This window comes from Embiotoca jacksoni, unplaced genomic scaffold, assembly GCF_022577435.1.
Source record: "Embiotoca jacksoni isolate LCO1_2020_lvr unplaced genomic scaffold, fEmbJac1.0.p SCAF_12, whole genome shotgun sequence".
NCBI lineage: Eukaryota > Metazoa > Chordata > Actinopteri > Embiotocidae > Embiotoca > Embiotoca jacksoni.
In genome coordinates this window covers 12,617,672-12,633,522 of record NW_027185252.1, presented here as the reverse complement: position 1 = coordinate 12,633,522, position 15,851 = coordinate 12,617,672, and the positions used below count along the sequence as shown (strand labels likewise).

At 37.5% G+C, this 15,851-nt stretch overlaps 1 protein-coding gene across 1 annotated transcript in view; it reads left to right on the top strand.

Moving 5' to 3' along the window:
• The first annotated feature begins 775 nt into the window (after positions 1 to 775).
• The window catches only part of wdr27 (WD repeat domain 27), a 41,706-nt gene continuing 26,630 nt past the window's right edge, over positions 776 to 15,851 (top strand). The window contains exons 1-16 of the mRNA XM_069144076.1: positions 776 to 1,057; positions 1,836 to 1,977; positions 2,206 to 2,330; positions 2,591 to 2,704; positions 2,829 to 2,880; positions 3,259 to 3,329; positions 3,419 to 3,533; positions 3,674 to 3,776; positions 5,814 to 5,905; positions 6,838 to 6,902; positions 7,356 to 7,468; positions 8,441 to 8,514; positions 13,514 to 13,583; positions 13,846 to 13,914; positions 14,007 to 14,110; positions 15,324 to 15,413. Coding sequence (XP_069000177.1) covers positions 923 to 1,057; positions 1,836 to 1,977; positions 2,206 to 2,330; positions 2,591 to 2,704; positions 2,829 to 2,880; positions 3,259 to 3,329; positions 3,419 to 3,533; positions 3,674 to 3,776; positions 5,814 to 5,905; positions 6,838 to 6,902; positions 7,356 to 7,468; positions 8,441 to 8,514; positions 13,514 to 13,583; positions 13,846 to 13,914; positions 14,007 to 14,110; positions 15,324 to 15,413 — 1,534 coding nt within the window. The 5' untranslated portion in view covers positions 776 to 922. The remainder of the gene's footprint in view (positions 1,058 to 1,835; positions 1,978 to 2,205; positions 2,331 to 2,590; positions 2,705 to 2,828; positions 2,881 to 3,258; positions 3,330 to 3,418; positions 3,534 to 3,673; positions 3,777 to 5,813; positions 5,906 to 6,837; positions 6,903 to 7,355; positions 7,469 to 8,440; positions 8,515 to 13,513; positions 13,584 to 13,845; positions 13,915 to 14,006; positions 14,111 to 15,323; positions 15,414 to 15,851) is intronic.

Here is a 15,851-nt window from a genome sequence, read left to right as displayed (position 1 = left end):
AGGCAGGAAGATGAATTTCTCACGACTGCCAGTTGTACTACAATTTCTGCTGTTATTAAACTGCCAAGTAAATCGGGAAACACACGCAAATAGTCTTTATACACACGAAATAAACAAATACCTGGTGTACTTTAAGTACACCATATCCATGATGATTAATAATAGTAATAGCGACTAATACACTTCTCTGAGTCTCAACTCAAAGTTAGAGACCGCACATTAAACTACACATTTTGGAGGAGGGGGTTTATAGTACGGAGATATTCATGAACAATGATGAATTATTCTCTTTAATTGGTCATTCCTCTAGGCTAGTCATGCATCGTAGTAATGGATAGTGACTTTAATGTACAGGAGTGCAGTAGGACTAACAACGGAGCATACGTGCAGGAACAGTGCTGCACACACGTGAACGGTGACCGCCATCTTGCGGTTAAAGGGAGAGTTACAAGTATCGATATGTTATTGCGGATGTCTCACTCTGCCTCTGCGGTAAAATATATATATTGGTCTGCGCGAAAACAACAAAATGTACCGCTGACGCTCATAAAAGTATATCGTGAAGACATATTAGCAGATGTTTTTATAATACCAAGCATAATTTTTATTTTTTTTTAAAAAACAGCCCAAGAGGCAGCACTAGTTTACCTGATAGAAGTTGTTTTTTTTCCCCTTCCGTGTGAAACGTTGGTATTTATAGACGATCTGTGGTCGCGTGTGTGGTGTGGTGTCCGAGCAACCGTTATCCTTCTGGAAGTTAAAGCGTCGAGGGAAGCCCGCTCTTCTGTCAATGTTAGCCCGACACAACCCGACCAATTTAAAGTAAATGAAGAAGAGACGGACGTTAAGGATGACTCGGTTAACTTGAACTAATCGGCGTTATAGACGCAGGTTGGTCGCAGTTTGGTCTGACCCGGCAGAGATGATTGAAAAGCTCCGTTTGACTTGTGATCGACTTCTGTCCCACCAGCAGCTCGCATGCTGTCACTCGTACTGCTGCATACCTTTGCGCGGCAAGGACGTGCTGGTTTACAATAATATGGACATCCAGCAGAAGGTTTGTTTACGAAATATTGTATACAAAATTAAAAAAAATAAAAACGTCACGATATTTAATTATGGCTGTTGAAACAACCAGAATTTTAGTTGTTATTCCTCGTGAGTCCGCTGTGTGTCGCTGTTGTAACATCTACAGGTGATTGTGTACAGGTAGGACGTAAACTGTTGTCCGTGTATTTGAACCCGGAAGGGCAAACGGTTTCTGACCGCTGTTGCGCCAAACATTTGTTTATCTTGCTGTAAATTGCACGTGGAAACATTTAAAAACAGATTGTCAATCAGCGAGCCTGCAAGGTTGATTTCACTCAGCACTGCAGTGGTGGAAGAAGTATTCAGGTCTTTCATCTGAGTCCAAGTACTAATACCCCAGTGCAAGTAAAAGCTCTGCGTTAAAAAAAAAAAAAAACTTACTTAAGTAAATGTATGTAAGTATTGTCAGCAAGTTGCATCAAAAATAAAAGTACATACAATTCATGTGATGTCAATCACTCCAACATTTCAGTAGCTTGAAGTTATGAACTGAACTCCTACATGGACAATAATGTAACAAAGTTTTGTAATATTAGTATTAATCCATGTGAAGTTTTTGGAGATTTTCCTTGCGAACGTTCTTTTAGTTTATATTGATCTTATAAGGTGGAAAATAAATCATGACCAGTTACAATGCTGTCTTTAATCAGCTGGAGCTACTAAATACTTTTAGTGACTCATGCAAAAGCCACAGACAGCATGAAATTGTTAAAATGTCTTGCCCGTTTTAATGTGTTTGTTCACAGCCCCTGCTGCTAACTGGCCACCATGGTGACATCAGTGCCATGACTTTTGGAAAAGGAAGCAGATCTGTCATCCTCTGCTCTGCCTCTGCTGATTACATCATTGTCTGGGATATTGAACTGTGCGCGAGGAGAACACTGGAAGGTAAAGGAAAATACTTGTGTACTCAGCTGTAAATAAAGTCACATTAACGTGACGTTGATAAAACTCATCATTCCTACTGTTATGGAGCAACATCTGGGAATGAGATCATTTTCCTGAGTGAAAACCTTAACAAACCTGCCATCTAGTGAAATGTCACCTCGTGTCCACTTCTGTGTTCATGGACTTCTTTTGTTTTGAATATAAACAGACTAATGGATTTGTTTGCAGGTAAAGTTGCAGCTGGAATAGTTATCGGGACTTTACTGGGTGAAGTCGTCCATCTTTCATTCTGTTTCTCTGATGAACGAGTGGCCGCGTGCTCCGGAGCAACTCTATATGTTCTCAGCTCAAAGGTACCAGATGATACACAGCTTTCCTTGGTGCATTCACACATTGAGGTACATTGGTTGTCTGAGTATGTTGCTTGCTTTATTGCTCACATGGATTACAGATACTGAACTTTTATAGTTGTACTTTGCTCCAATTTATTTGATGATCACCACAACGCATCTCTCCTAAAAGATGTGTGATATTATTTCTTCTTGACAGTATATTTGCCGTTGAAGGTCATCACCTTTTCTTTTAAAAGTGTTGCTGTTGTTTTCCACATCAGAAACAGGAAGTGATCTCTACCTTGACTGGCCACTTGGGACCTTTAACATCAGCAGAGTTCTGCCCTTGGAGTAAAGATATTCTTGTCTCCACATCAGAGGACCGCACTTTTAAGGTACTCACTCAAGATTCACACTTTTGATTTGGTGACGACGATGTGCATTTGTTTGCACAACAAATGCCGAATATTGCACACGATGTTCTTAAGTTTCACAGTGCTTTGCCTTGTTTTATTTCAGGTTTGGGATTTAAAAACTGAAGCTGTTGTGTACCAGTCGTTTGTGCTTTCAGGTAGGATATTACTATTTAAAATCTTTATGGAGCAAATTAGTTTCCCTGTCCAAAATAACAGTCATTCTTTAGAGCCTAGCACTTACAAGCCTCGACTTTCCCTTTTAATTTGTACAGCACTACGACCACACTCGTAACAGACATGAAAAATGAACAAGTATTAGGATTTTCTATTTGAAATTAATATCTGTTAGTATGTAAATTAGCTAAGAGTATTAAAATACATGCTCAAGTCTTTCAAGCTTGAAGCACTGATGCTTAAATAAGTGTTTTTAAACTAATTCCAATTTTCAAATGACATCTTTTGTATAGTGACTACTGTGGAGGAGTCTGAGCCTTGCAAAATGATTGAAAGTGTCACATTTTTCCTCTCTTTAGCCTCTCCGTTGCTCACTGTGTTCTTCTTGGAGGAGGACAGGCACCTCATCACTGGCTCAACTGATGGACAAGTTAGTATCTGAGACACACAGCACTTTAAAGATCCAATTCGCTCTCAGACACTGAAATTTCAGAGCTGTAAGACACTGCTTTGTTTTAGGTGTGGTGCTTTTCTGTGAATGATGACCACAAGTGTCGGCTGGTGACCAAAATGGACCTTCAGAAGATGGAAAAAAGATATCAAACGCACCAAGAAACTGTCAACCCTCAAGCAGGTGATGTTACAAACAGTGAGGCTGTAGGGTGAAGCTATGTGAGAGATTTTGATAAAAAGTCCTTTCGGAAATCATATTTCTCTCTCCTGGGCAAGTCCACTCATTTACTTTGACAATACTGTTTGGATATTTCCTTTCAGGGGTTTCTGAACAATCATCTGTAGATGAAGTGGAGACTTCAAAGCCTGTCCTTAAAATAGCTGCATGTGGCCCATTTACAGACACCAGCACTGACCAAAACAAGTAAGTGCAAACAATTTAGCTGGAGAAATCCAAAGTGATAAACTGATGCTAAAGGTTACATGTTTTTAATGTTGTCTGACTTCCAGGAGCATTTACATGAACTGTTGCACGATGGACAAATGAGTAGATAGAAGGATGGACCGTATTTTATTGAAGAACTGGGCTTTACTTCATTTGTCAGTGTCAGGAAATCACTAAGTCCAGGGTGCACTTCATGATGACAGCGTGCAGACCAGTCTCACTCCCTCCAAATGAATTAATATACTTTATTATTTGACTTTACCATGATCGTGAACTGTTTCTCTTCATTTGTGACAAGTAATGTTAATGTTGAATGAGTCACTATATTGTCAGTGTTGTACCTTCTCTAAGGGGCTCGAACTTCTTCCTGTTTCCAGAAAGTACAAATTATAAGTGTTCCAGGAAAACATTACATAAGCAATTCAAACACAATTGTTACACCTCTGCCATTAACACTATATAGATGCCATACTGTCACAAAAGCCTGAACGAAATGTCACATCTGTATGGGCTACTTGTTCACAAAGTTCACAGAAAACTTCACACATCACAGGAAGCTGCTGCAGCCTTGTAGCATAAACTGTTTCAGACTGTTAAAACATTTGATGTTATGACAGGACGCAGGCACTTAAACAGCACCGACATCACTCTCTTTGTATTTCGTGGACCACTGGAATGAAATGGAGGTTGACTCCTTATTGCTCTGAGGAAAGCATGTGATCTCACACTAGTGTCTTTACTCCAAACCCAAACAGAAGCTTTAGAGTAAAATCTAGTTCATACTGCATGGTGTCTGTCTGCAACCACAGTTTTACTGGCTTTTATTTGATGGTCTTAAAGAGAATACAGCTTTTGCTTGGATGTTTTATGGGATAAATATGCAGCTGGATAAGTTACTGCTTCACACCCTCAGAAGCAGTTTTCTTCTTTTTTTTTACTGTCAAATTGTAAGAATGAATAGTGATATCAGTGGATGGTAACAGGAGTCTTCCCAAGGTGTGAAAATGGTTATGATGCTTTTAATTTGTCATTGCTGTTAAAACTATGATTTTCTTTGATGGAGTACACTTCATCTTTAAAATGACATGACACTTCACCTGAACATTTGACATGCCATCTAGTTGTCCAGACCTTATCCGGAGCTAATTTACACTTTATCTGGACCTTATTCACACCTTATTTACAACATTTCTAAACCATATCCAGACCTAATTTAGACTTTCTCTAGACCTTATCTGGATCATATAGTTCATCCTTCAGTCCAAGTGAACATTTGTGTCATATCTAAAGAAATTCCCTGAAAACGTTCCTGAGATATCGCTTACCCCGGTAATAGGAGGATATAAGCTCCCTGTGATCTTTACCTTTGAGGCCCTAAAATCAAACTAAGAGAAGGTCTGTGCCAATATTGAAAGCATTTCATCAAGGTGCTCTTGAGATATCGCATTCACGAGAAGCGGACTGACAGACAACCGAAGAAAATAATGCCTCTGACTATGGCTCTCGCGGAGGTGTACAGCAGCGAACACGTCTCATTTTACCACAAACAAAAACGTATAGCTTCAGAACAAGTTGGACCCTGCAAAAATGTAATTAAAATTCCACACATAATTGCCCTAATTGTCTCCATCCTGGACAGAAGTACATACTCAGCATGAAAATAATGATGCACTAAAAAGTAAAACTTGTCTAAAATAAATTGTCTACAATATCGTAATCTCAGCATGTAGCTCAGAGCAGGAAGTGGATAAAGAAGCAAAGCTCCTTTATACTTTATGTGGCGGTAGTTTCCATCTTGCCAGTTGCATATAGTTTAGACTACCTGAAGTCAGAGGAAACTTAAATAAAAGACTTTAGTCTTACGGTATGCATGCATGTCTGGTCACTCCATCATATCAGTATGTTTTTCTTTAGTATGTGGTTTCGTTGTCTTTCCCCCAATGATCTGAAAAAATGCTTTTAAGGGAAATCCTGTAACACTGTTTTTCCATATGCTTCTGTGTGGACCCCATGCAGGGACAACAGCTGGTATTGTATTGGAAGCTCCGATGGCCTGTATGTGGTGGATTTGGCTACCTCAGAACTCCTAACAGCACTATATTTCAAAGGTAGGCTGCTGGCAGTCTGATGTCTCCAACTGCTTTTTTTTTTTCTTAATTTTTTTTTATAAAGAAACACAGGGATTGATATCAAACTCTAGGAGAAACACATAACATCCTTCATAAGGTTGTAAAGTGTCTCACTTAGAGTTAAAGCCTATATTGGCCAGTTGTGCCCATGTGTCTGACAGCTTTCTTCTCGATGTGTCAACAATAACTAGTTGCTCATTTGTGGAGCTATTGTTGCTTTGTTCCATTTCATAAACACATCTGGCCAAAGTGACCGTCTGATTGGCAATACCAGGAAGTTGTATACTATAGTCCATCTTAAGATACAAGTCTGAAGATTGTTTTTTATTTTAAAGTTAGCCAACCACACATCACTTCACAAACTAAACTACTGAGATGCGTGTTAAGAATACATAAATCAAGGAAAGAAAAAAAAAAATCTGGATTTCCCATTTTGTTACTAGAAAATATCTCAAACTCTAGTCTGTATTCAAGTAAGAACATATTTTTGGTCTCTTGGGTCAATACAGCAAAGACTCCCTCCCCCGTAAAACACAGGATAACTCTTGGTGAGATATTGAAATAACCATTTAGGTTGGCTTGCAGAATGATCGCTTACAGAATAATTGCTTGTCACAACACTTTTTATTTCAATGTACTAATAGCAACAGCAAATTGAAAATGACCATCAGTTTAACAACTGATCCAGTGTTGTTACGGCTCACAGTCCTATTGAGTATTGTATAATGGTATTGTATAAAACTGTCCTGATAAGCAAATCAAAGCAGCAAAACTCTACAAAAACGGGGTTTATATATTTATATATTCTTATGTATATGATAATCATACATGCTCACAGTCATTTACCAAATGTTACATAGAAACTGGAAACTACATGCAGCCAAACCTTTGACTGATGTTTGTCTTTCTAGATTACCCCGACCTGAGCATCAGCATGGCTGGGTCATGGTCAGTCTCTCCAGGGTGCGATAACTCTGTGAGTATTTCTCATAGAATCTTGATGAGCAACATTAAGCCGTAGTGCTGGATTGCCCTTTCAACTCCATTTCTATAATTCAATTGGTGTGTGATCTCGTTTTGGCTCAGGATGTTTGTAATCAATCTCTATTTAGATTTTTCTCTTGTTGCAACTGCAGCCACTGAAATCAGTCCCTACTAAGTGACTGGATCAATGTGGAGCTTTCCACATAAGGTGTTTCTGTGCTTAAACTTTGGCATTTTATAAATACTGCAATTATCTCTTAATGTTTTTACAATCCACTTTAGGATTACGTGAAATAATTTTGTTTTCAAGATCTAAAGTGTATGTTTGTTTCCTGAAGGAAAATTATATTTGTATCTTTGTTTTTTTTTAAAGAAATCATTTTGGTCTTTCACAATTGTTTCTGCATTTTTTTTTAATTTATTTAAATGAATCTTTATCACACAGATGGTGGTTTTAGTGAGCGCTTTGTTTACTCCATGTCTGGTCCTGTTGGAGTTGCATTCATGTGACCTCAGGAGGATCTGGACTTGTGATGAAGGCTTTTCAGTATTCCCAAGGTAAACCTGTAGTTTATGGGAAATGTTTGATGATGCTACAGTATTTTGACCTCTGAGAGTGAATCAAAGTAACAAATGAGCTCCATTAGGCAGTATATTGTTAAGGGATACTTCGGACCGGCAGAGACCTGCATAAAGAGGGGTTGGAAACCAAGTTTTCTAGTTTAAGGACTACCTGTTAAACCAATAGTACGTATCAAATATGTATTTTTAAAAAAACAACTCTCATTCTGTGTTTAGTCAGTATCAGTATTACAGTCCATGTCAGAGAACTGTCTACAGATAACCCAAGTAAGAGAAAACAGCTGCTTGGTTGAAGCCTGAAATTACTCTGCTCAGTGACTGAATGAACTCTGTGAACATTGTTTATATGTCTAAACAGATGTTTTTATTAGGCTGCCTGTATTGGATTTACTCCTTAATCCTGAGGATTAATCCTATTACCTACACAATAGTGTTGCTTTATAAATGCCAGAAATTTTAAATTGTCCTCAGGGGAAGAAACCAAATTTGTTCAGGCATTACCTGTACATCCGTAAACAATTATTGACCAACGTCCTACAGCACCAATAAGAGCTAATTTCATCAATTTAATGTGTTTTTCTACTTTAACAAATTTGCAATTTATGAGCCAAAGCATAATCATGTCAGCTTGTTAGGACCTGCAAAAACAATGCAGTCATAGACTTTTGTTACTTACCCTCACATACTGGTCATCTGACCTCACCAGCAGTAGGACATATAAGTGTGGCCTGTTTTTCAGTTGGCCTCCTGCCTCTAGGGCCTTCTGACTCTGACATTTCCATATTAACTTGCTCTATTATAACCACTCGTGCCATCTGGTTTTTCATGAGTCAACAATATCATGGTACTGAGAATTAGAAGGACTAATAATCCATAGCAGTGGAAAATGCTGCGCTCCTTCATTTCCAGTAACTCTCTCCCCCCATTTCACCCCTCCCTTGTTCTCAGTTCTCCTCCACTGCGTGAATCTCCTCTGAATGCTGAGTTAAAGAAGAAGGAATCCAACCATCCTAAAAAGAAAGGTCAGCATTGTCTGTTGTCTACAGCCCTAATTTACGCTCATGCACATAAAATGTAAAAGGAGCAACTGCTGTTTGATGACTTTTGGTTTTAAAAGTATGACCCATTTTACAGTTCACTCCATTTCTGTCTTGCTTGGCCACAGACTGTTCTGCTGTTCTGTTAAATTATACCTGTAGGTATATAAAAGTCTGAGAACATCATCATTATCAGTAAATATAGTGGGTAGAAAAAAAAAAATCCCATCCTTTGATCCCATCCTTTGCACTGTGGCAGGTATGTACAGTATATGGAATTTATTATTACATTCCCTTCAGCTTTCATTTGCCACATAAACAGATAGGTGTGCCGCACATTTTGACATACGAGTTCTCTCAGATGGCAACAGTTTGTTGTATGGTTGCCTCTTGCAGTAGTGGATTTATAGCTATAGTGTGCCTATTTCTTTGGTGAATCATTAGGACCTGGCAGCTTGAAACTATTCTGCTGAAGATCTGCAGTATACTGAGGTTTACATGTAGCTCATACAGAGAGTTAGTGCTGAGAAAGCCAGCATTATCTGGACTCCCCACAGCTGGACTGAAGGGATTTGCCACAGCCAGACTATGAAGGGGATCATCTGGGGAGTCTAGAGTTGCCGTGTGGCTGCAACGTCAGACCAAAAACCACAAGAATTTACGTACTAACCCACCACGCCGTCCCCATACATCGCTGTACTCTTTAAGATAGCTGCAGAATTGTATACAAATTACACCATAAACCTCTGAGACTCCTGGAAAGGAAATTGTTCTTCCATTGAAAGGCTGGCACAAGTCTGAAGGAGCTTTGAGTGCAGATTAGATATCTGTTCTCATGCCACATTGCCATGTAACATAATCATGAAGGGAACCAGGACTGTTGGCTTTTTGAGATGATGATAATCAGCTGCCATTACTTTATGTCTGGTATATACTGTAATTCCTCAGTCTTGTTGCCTGGATTAAGTTGTTACACAGTCAGGATTTAAGGCAGCTACTAAAACAACAGTTGGCATTGAGCAACATTGATTCCATGAAAATACTGATGGAACTGACTCATGAGCATTTCTTTCTTAGTAACATGTACCTTTGGAAAAAGTTGCCTTAACTTGTTCCAATTTCTTTAAAATAGTATTCTCAGTAAAAAGCAGTAAGATTTATATTTATGTAAAAAATACTGGGTTATCATATGCGGTATTAGGTGACTGCTGCAAGACATCATCTTACTTTGACATGACATCCATCAAAAATCATTCATTTCAGTTTTGGTTTTCAGAGCTCCTTTGCTGGTTTTAGGTAGAGTGAGATGGGAAAATAATCAGAGAAAGTGGAAGTAGTCTAAATGAAAAAGGAACATTTTTCATGATATTGTTCAAGTAGACACTGTTTATAGCAGCTGCAATACAGAGTACTTTTTTGTTTTTTGCACCTGATGCCCACCAATGTCTGTTTGTTGGATATTTTGGTTGGTATTTTATTTTTGCAGTGAAATGTAATGCTGCATTCTTTTCCCCCATTTACACGTAGTATTCACATGCAACCTGAATCCAAAGAAATGTATTTTAATGGTGGGTGTAAATGCACACAGAGTGCATTGGCATCAGAATGCAATCAGATTATCTGATCGGATCACATTTAGAGGGGGTTCGGCTTGCAGTGGGATCAGGTTTTGTGTAAAAGCAATCCTTACAGTGTTACCCCATTCTGAGGAAAAACCATCATTCCCACAAACTGAAAGGTCATTAAACTCTGCCTCTGACTGATAACACAAGGATGCTTAACAAAAGCTAGAAGTAGTCATAGCAATATTTTCCATACAACAGCATTGATTCCTTTAACTTGGGATGCACCATGTCTATTGACAGGTCTGCCATCCCCACCTATATACCAATGTGGGCACAATTGAGAACATTTTAATTTGTAAATGAAAAGAATCGTGGATCTTTATCCAGATAATATATCCAGACACAGGTCACATATTGATACCAGTTGTAAATGGGGCCTTACTTTTGCTCAATACAGTATTTCTAATACCTGTCAGTCTCCTGTTAATGTGCTTCTGATATGTTTTTACTTCTACTCTCAATCTTTTCTATGACTGTGTGCTCCACTTTTCACAGGAAAGTAAAGCAATAATTCACTGCAGACTCTGGTCAAAACAATATCTTTGATATATATACAGAATACCTTCAGTTGTTTGTACATTTTTAGAAGCTTAAGTTAGTCTTTTTCTTGGGCCACATTCAGCAGCTGACTCAGAAGGAGCTCAAAGTTTTGCCTTCTACTGCTTTTTGAGTGTGAACACAAGTTGAAAATCTCATCTGAAATCAGAAAAAGTAATGCACAAAAATATTTTACTTTTTTTTTTTATGTTAACGTCATAACAACCCACCCTGTGTACACTGACTGCAGACAAAATCTTATTGTAACTATAGTTAATCATTAATAAGTTAAGCTAAACATTCTGATCTTTTGAGGTAGACTTAAAGATTTCTATGTTGTTAAATATTCTTGTCATTAAGCAGAACCTCACATAATGAGAGCTATAAAAGGAGCAAACATCAAACTGCCATGACTTTACGCACATACGACTTGCCTTGGAAAATTAGTCAGAAACTCTCACTTTGCTTCAAATTATGTCGAGTGTGAAGTCAGCATAAATTATGAGATTTTTACTGCCCCATAAATCTGAATGACCATTATATATCAGCAGGGGGTCAATAGGGCTGTTGAGCAATGCCAAATGATTGCAAGGCCATATAATTAGATCTTTTAGTTTTCTACATGTAATCTGTTCTGGATCAGAAGCTACTTTTAGTGCTCCACTTCATACAACTGCAGAGGAATGGAGGAAGGTGCTACATGTTAGCGACCAGTGTTACCAGACCTTTGTCAAGGTCTTTGTTGGTTAAAACCATTCAGCACCAAATTGACCTAAATTAAATACCAGGTTCACTACATATTTTTCATTTGCTTTGTAAACAACTGGTAGAAAAATACTTTTTCATGGAAAAAAGTAGGAACTAAGGAAGGAAATTAGGATGGAAATAAGAATATTGCTTTTGCGGAAGCAACACAGCATGAATAGCACCAACAGGACTTTTCTTTGGGGCTGAGCAGATAGAAGAAACATGTACCTCAATAAACTTACATTTAAATTCAAAATCCAAGGAAAGGGAACTGAGTAATTTTTCAATATACTTTCCAGGACAATACTCTTCAAGCCAAAACTGTAGTGAACCTCAGCACTGCTGACCTAAGATGGAAAGAACTCCCAGATCCAGATGTATTTGTTGTTTTTGGACCGGACTATTCTACTTGCATTGAATGTCTTTATTTAGTGTGTTTGTGCTGCACCAACGAGAGCCTAAAAGGACTGATACCATACCTGCCACTTAAAAAATGAGGTAATTGATACAGTCAGGTGATCCTGGCCAATATTTCAAGTTTGTTCATTTTTAAGACATATTAGCAAATTAAAACTACTGACTTGTGATATGTCCATTGCCAACCTTACATTGAAAAGGCAGTGTGTATTTGTCTTTTGTAAAGTTATTAACTGCAGGTTTGCTGGCAGTCATTGATCGTTGTCAGGGATCTAGTATGTGTTTTTTCTTATGCCTCTGCACTGCTGTGGCCTGAGGCGTTATGTTTTTGAGTTGACATCCGCCTGTACATATCTATGTCCGTCGGTCCCATTTTCGTGAATGCCAAGTCTCTAACATCTTGAGGGAATTTCTGATGAACTGATTGCATTTTGGTGGTCAGAGGTCACTGTGACTTTCCAAACTATGTTCAGGGCATACCTTTGGCAATAATACACTAATTATGAGGAAATTTCACACAGATGTCAAATATGCTAAAATTATGTTGTGATTGCAATTGTAATTTATATCCACAAGGTCAAAGGTCAGCTTTACTTTACATCATATTATTCTGTAAAAATACTTTTCTGGCCATAGCTCAGGAACAGAAGGGGAGATTGTGACCATAGTTCTCTTTTGGTGACACTAATCTTGGGTGTCTGCCTTGAAAGTGTGCTGATTGAACAGATCTTCTGTGCTGTCGAGCTGGAGATGTATGTGAAGCACCCACGTTTTAGAATTTGTAGCTTCTTTATCCCTATTTTCAACATAGTAGGTTTTTTTGTTTGTGGGTTGTTGTTTTTTTTTTTAAATCTTTGAAGATTAGCTTTGGGTGCAATCTGCTGTAAAAACATCAGTGTGACAGGATCAGACAACAGCACCAATCAACCTGTTTTTTTTGTGTGTTTTTTTTTATGTAAATCTGTTACTAACCTGCAATACCTGGCAAAATCAGGTGCTGTCGGTGTCACCTGTGTGAAATACATAATTGCATGGAAAGAGCACAAACACACAGTTGACTTGTGATTTTCTGCTTTGTAGTTTTTGTGAGTCCACCAAATGAATTGACTAATTTGTGGTGATAAACAAGTGTTAAATCACAGTTAAGCCTGTAAACAGAATTACTACTTGTCTTCTGCTACAACTTAAATCTGAAGTTGCCGCTCAGAGATTTTGTGACTTTTTCTTACTCTGCCTGTGTTTGACAGGAGAAAAGTTTTTGGAAAGCCTCACACATTTTAATGGCTGTGGAAAAAGTGAGCTCATTGTAATATAGTAAAGGCACTGACAGCGAACAGGGAGCAGAATGAACCATCCCACAGTTTGTGGCTGATGCACTTAATACTTACAGCACAGAGTGGTCACTCAATAGTTGAGCATAATCCATGAAACCCACTTCAGGAGTATGATAATCAGTAGTTGTATTGCAAACATAGGACTACTGAACAGACCTTTCTTTAGACCTTTGTTTCAGTATCATGTGTAAATAGGCTCTTTCTTATGAGTATATTTCTTCTTTATATTGAACATACATACTGTAAATCACATGTACTCGTGCAACTATTTGTCAGCCTGTGTCTTACTATCTTATCTTTTTTTTTTTTTTTTTTTTTTTTAAGGAGAAATAAAGGAACATCCTCTGGTTTTCCACTCCAAAGTCAAGTCATCGGGTTACAGCAGTGCCCCAAGGTACAGTCCTTTAACAGAGCAACTTTTTGCGGGATAAAAAATTAAATTCCGGTTTATTGGATTGTCCAAAAATTTAACAAATAGCATATTCAAAGCACCTATTCAAGAGACAAAAGTAAAGGAACTTAATTTTTCCTTTATCTTTGATATTCTTGTTTTTTTTAAGTCATAATCAGAGAGATTTTCATGTTTAAGTACCTTCCTGTCACCGAATGAGATAATAAAAACATTTCTGTCTTGTTTTATTGTTTTTATTTTTCAGAAGGGTCATGTTTTCACCCAAAACAAATGTTATGAAGAATTCTTCCTCTAAGAAGGCCAACAAAAATACGTAAGCAGCCCAGCTTACTTTCACTTAAACTACAGTGTTGTGAACCTTTATTGAATGTATGAACTGAATGTAAATATGTTTTTGTTATTTAGAGGTTTACTCCTCAGAGATTACCCAGCAGACAGTGCAGCACCAACTATTCCATGTATTGATCTAAGCATTGTTAACAAACAAGTCTCATGCCTTCAGTATTCAGGTGAGTCCATTGTAATAACTTTTTTTTTTTTTAAAGCAATTATCCAACCTGTTTCCCTGTTTTAACATTTAATTTTAGTGTGTTTAACATTACAAAATATATGTGAACAAAGATAATGATAACTCTTCAGGCAAAATAGCCATTCATAAAATTTAAGTACGTAATGTGAAGTTTTACATGAAGAAAAACCTCCATGTTTCTTCTTAACTCTTGACCAGATTTATAGTAAATATAATTGTAACTGTTCCATTTAGGTACCAACCATAGTCTATCTATCCTCAGACTTGGGATGATTGTGGTTAGGTCTGTGTAAAGCATGAAGTACTTGAAGTCCATGTAAGCCCTTAGTCGCAAATCGACAACCATCGCATTATCGTATGTCAGAACAGTGCAATGATCATGATTCTACAACATGGAGGCTCTGAATGATAGCATAAATCTATTTGAATTGCAGAGTCCCAATAGAGCCTCAATTCATATGTTATCAGCATTAACAGAGTTTGAAGTAGAAAACGGAAAAAAGTTATACACTCGGTGGAAACTTTGAGTTACCTCTGTACAATCTAATGCTGTTCAATATGACAGAACCCTCTCATTGCATCTATTTGTACGAAACTCTTAATATTTGATGACATTATTGAAAACGTGTAAATTCAATTATCTTCATTACTGATGTCATTGTTAAAGGTGATGTTGTGCTGAACTAGATTACAGAGGTGTTGCTCATTATTTGCTCTTTATTTACATATATGAAGGAGGCTGTGTATTAGAAACATTTGTCAAACTAAAGCTGTCTATCTACAGTATAAACACAATCAGTTCTAATGTACAGCTCCACGGCAGGTTCTATAATAACTGAGCATTATAGGTAAAAAAAAATAAAAAAAAAATAAAAAAAAAGCCTCATAAAAGTAAACCTTACAACACAACAATTGTATTGAATTCCATTACATTGTGGATCTGATAAAGTACAGAGTGTATATTGCAGTATTGCCCATCCTCTAATGGGAGGATTAAGGTAAAACAGTGATTTATGAAACGTGATTGGCTGTACATTGTTGCTGAATTCTATTTTCAGATGTAGGTTCCTCTGTCAGACAAAACACTTCACTGTTATGTTTAAAAACCGCTCTCCTATTCTTCATAGTAATAAATCAGCTGTTGCCTGAAAATTCCTGAATGAAACAATTCTATGTTTCCTTGTTCCTCCAAGGTGACGGAAAACAAATCCTGTGTGGTCTTGGTGACAGCTCAGTGTTATTGTACAAGTCCAGCCTTACTGCCAGTCCAACTGTCTACGTAGGTGGGTGAAACAGACATAAGTATCACTACCTTTTAAACCCCTGCTGTGCTTTATAATAGCTCTTGTTCACTCCACTTTTTTTGTTGAAATGACATCTGAATGTTTCTTTTATTGAAAGAACGATTTATTTTATTCATAATATTTGAAATATGGCTTTATTAATTGACTCTTTGCAAATGAGCTTCACATTTTAGAGTTACTCAAGGTTGAGACCCATGTAGGATGATAATATTATGAAAATCATCCTCAGCTTGGATTTAGCTCTGCCTTATTTGTGCTATTGTGACAATCTTTAATTTACTTTGAAATGGATCCATGGCTCGAGATGAAAGATTTAAGGACAATCTGAATTCACTCACTCTAGTAAAGGTATAAAAAAAGAAAAGTTGAAAGGGGCACATTTTCTTCTGAGACTTTCTAGGTTTAAAACTATAATGT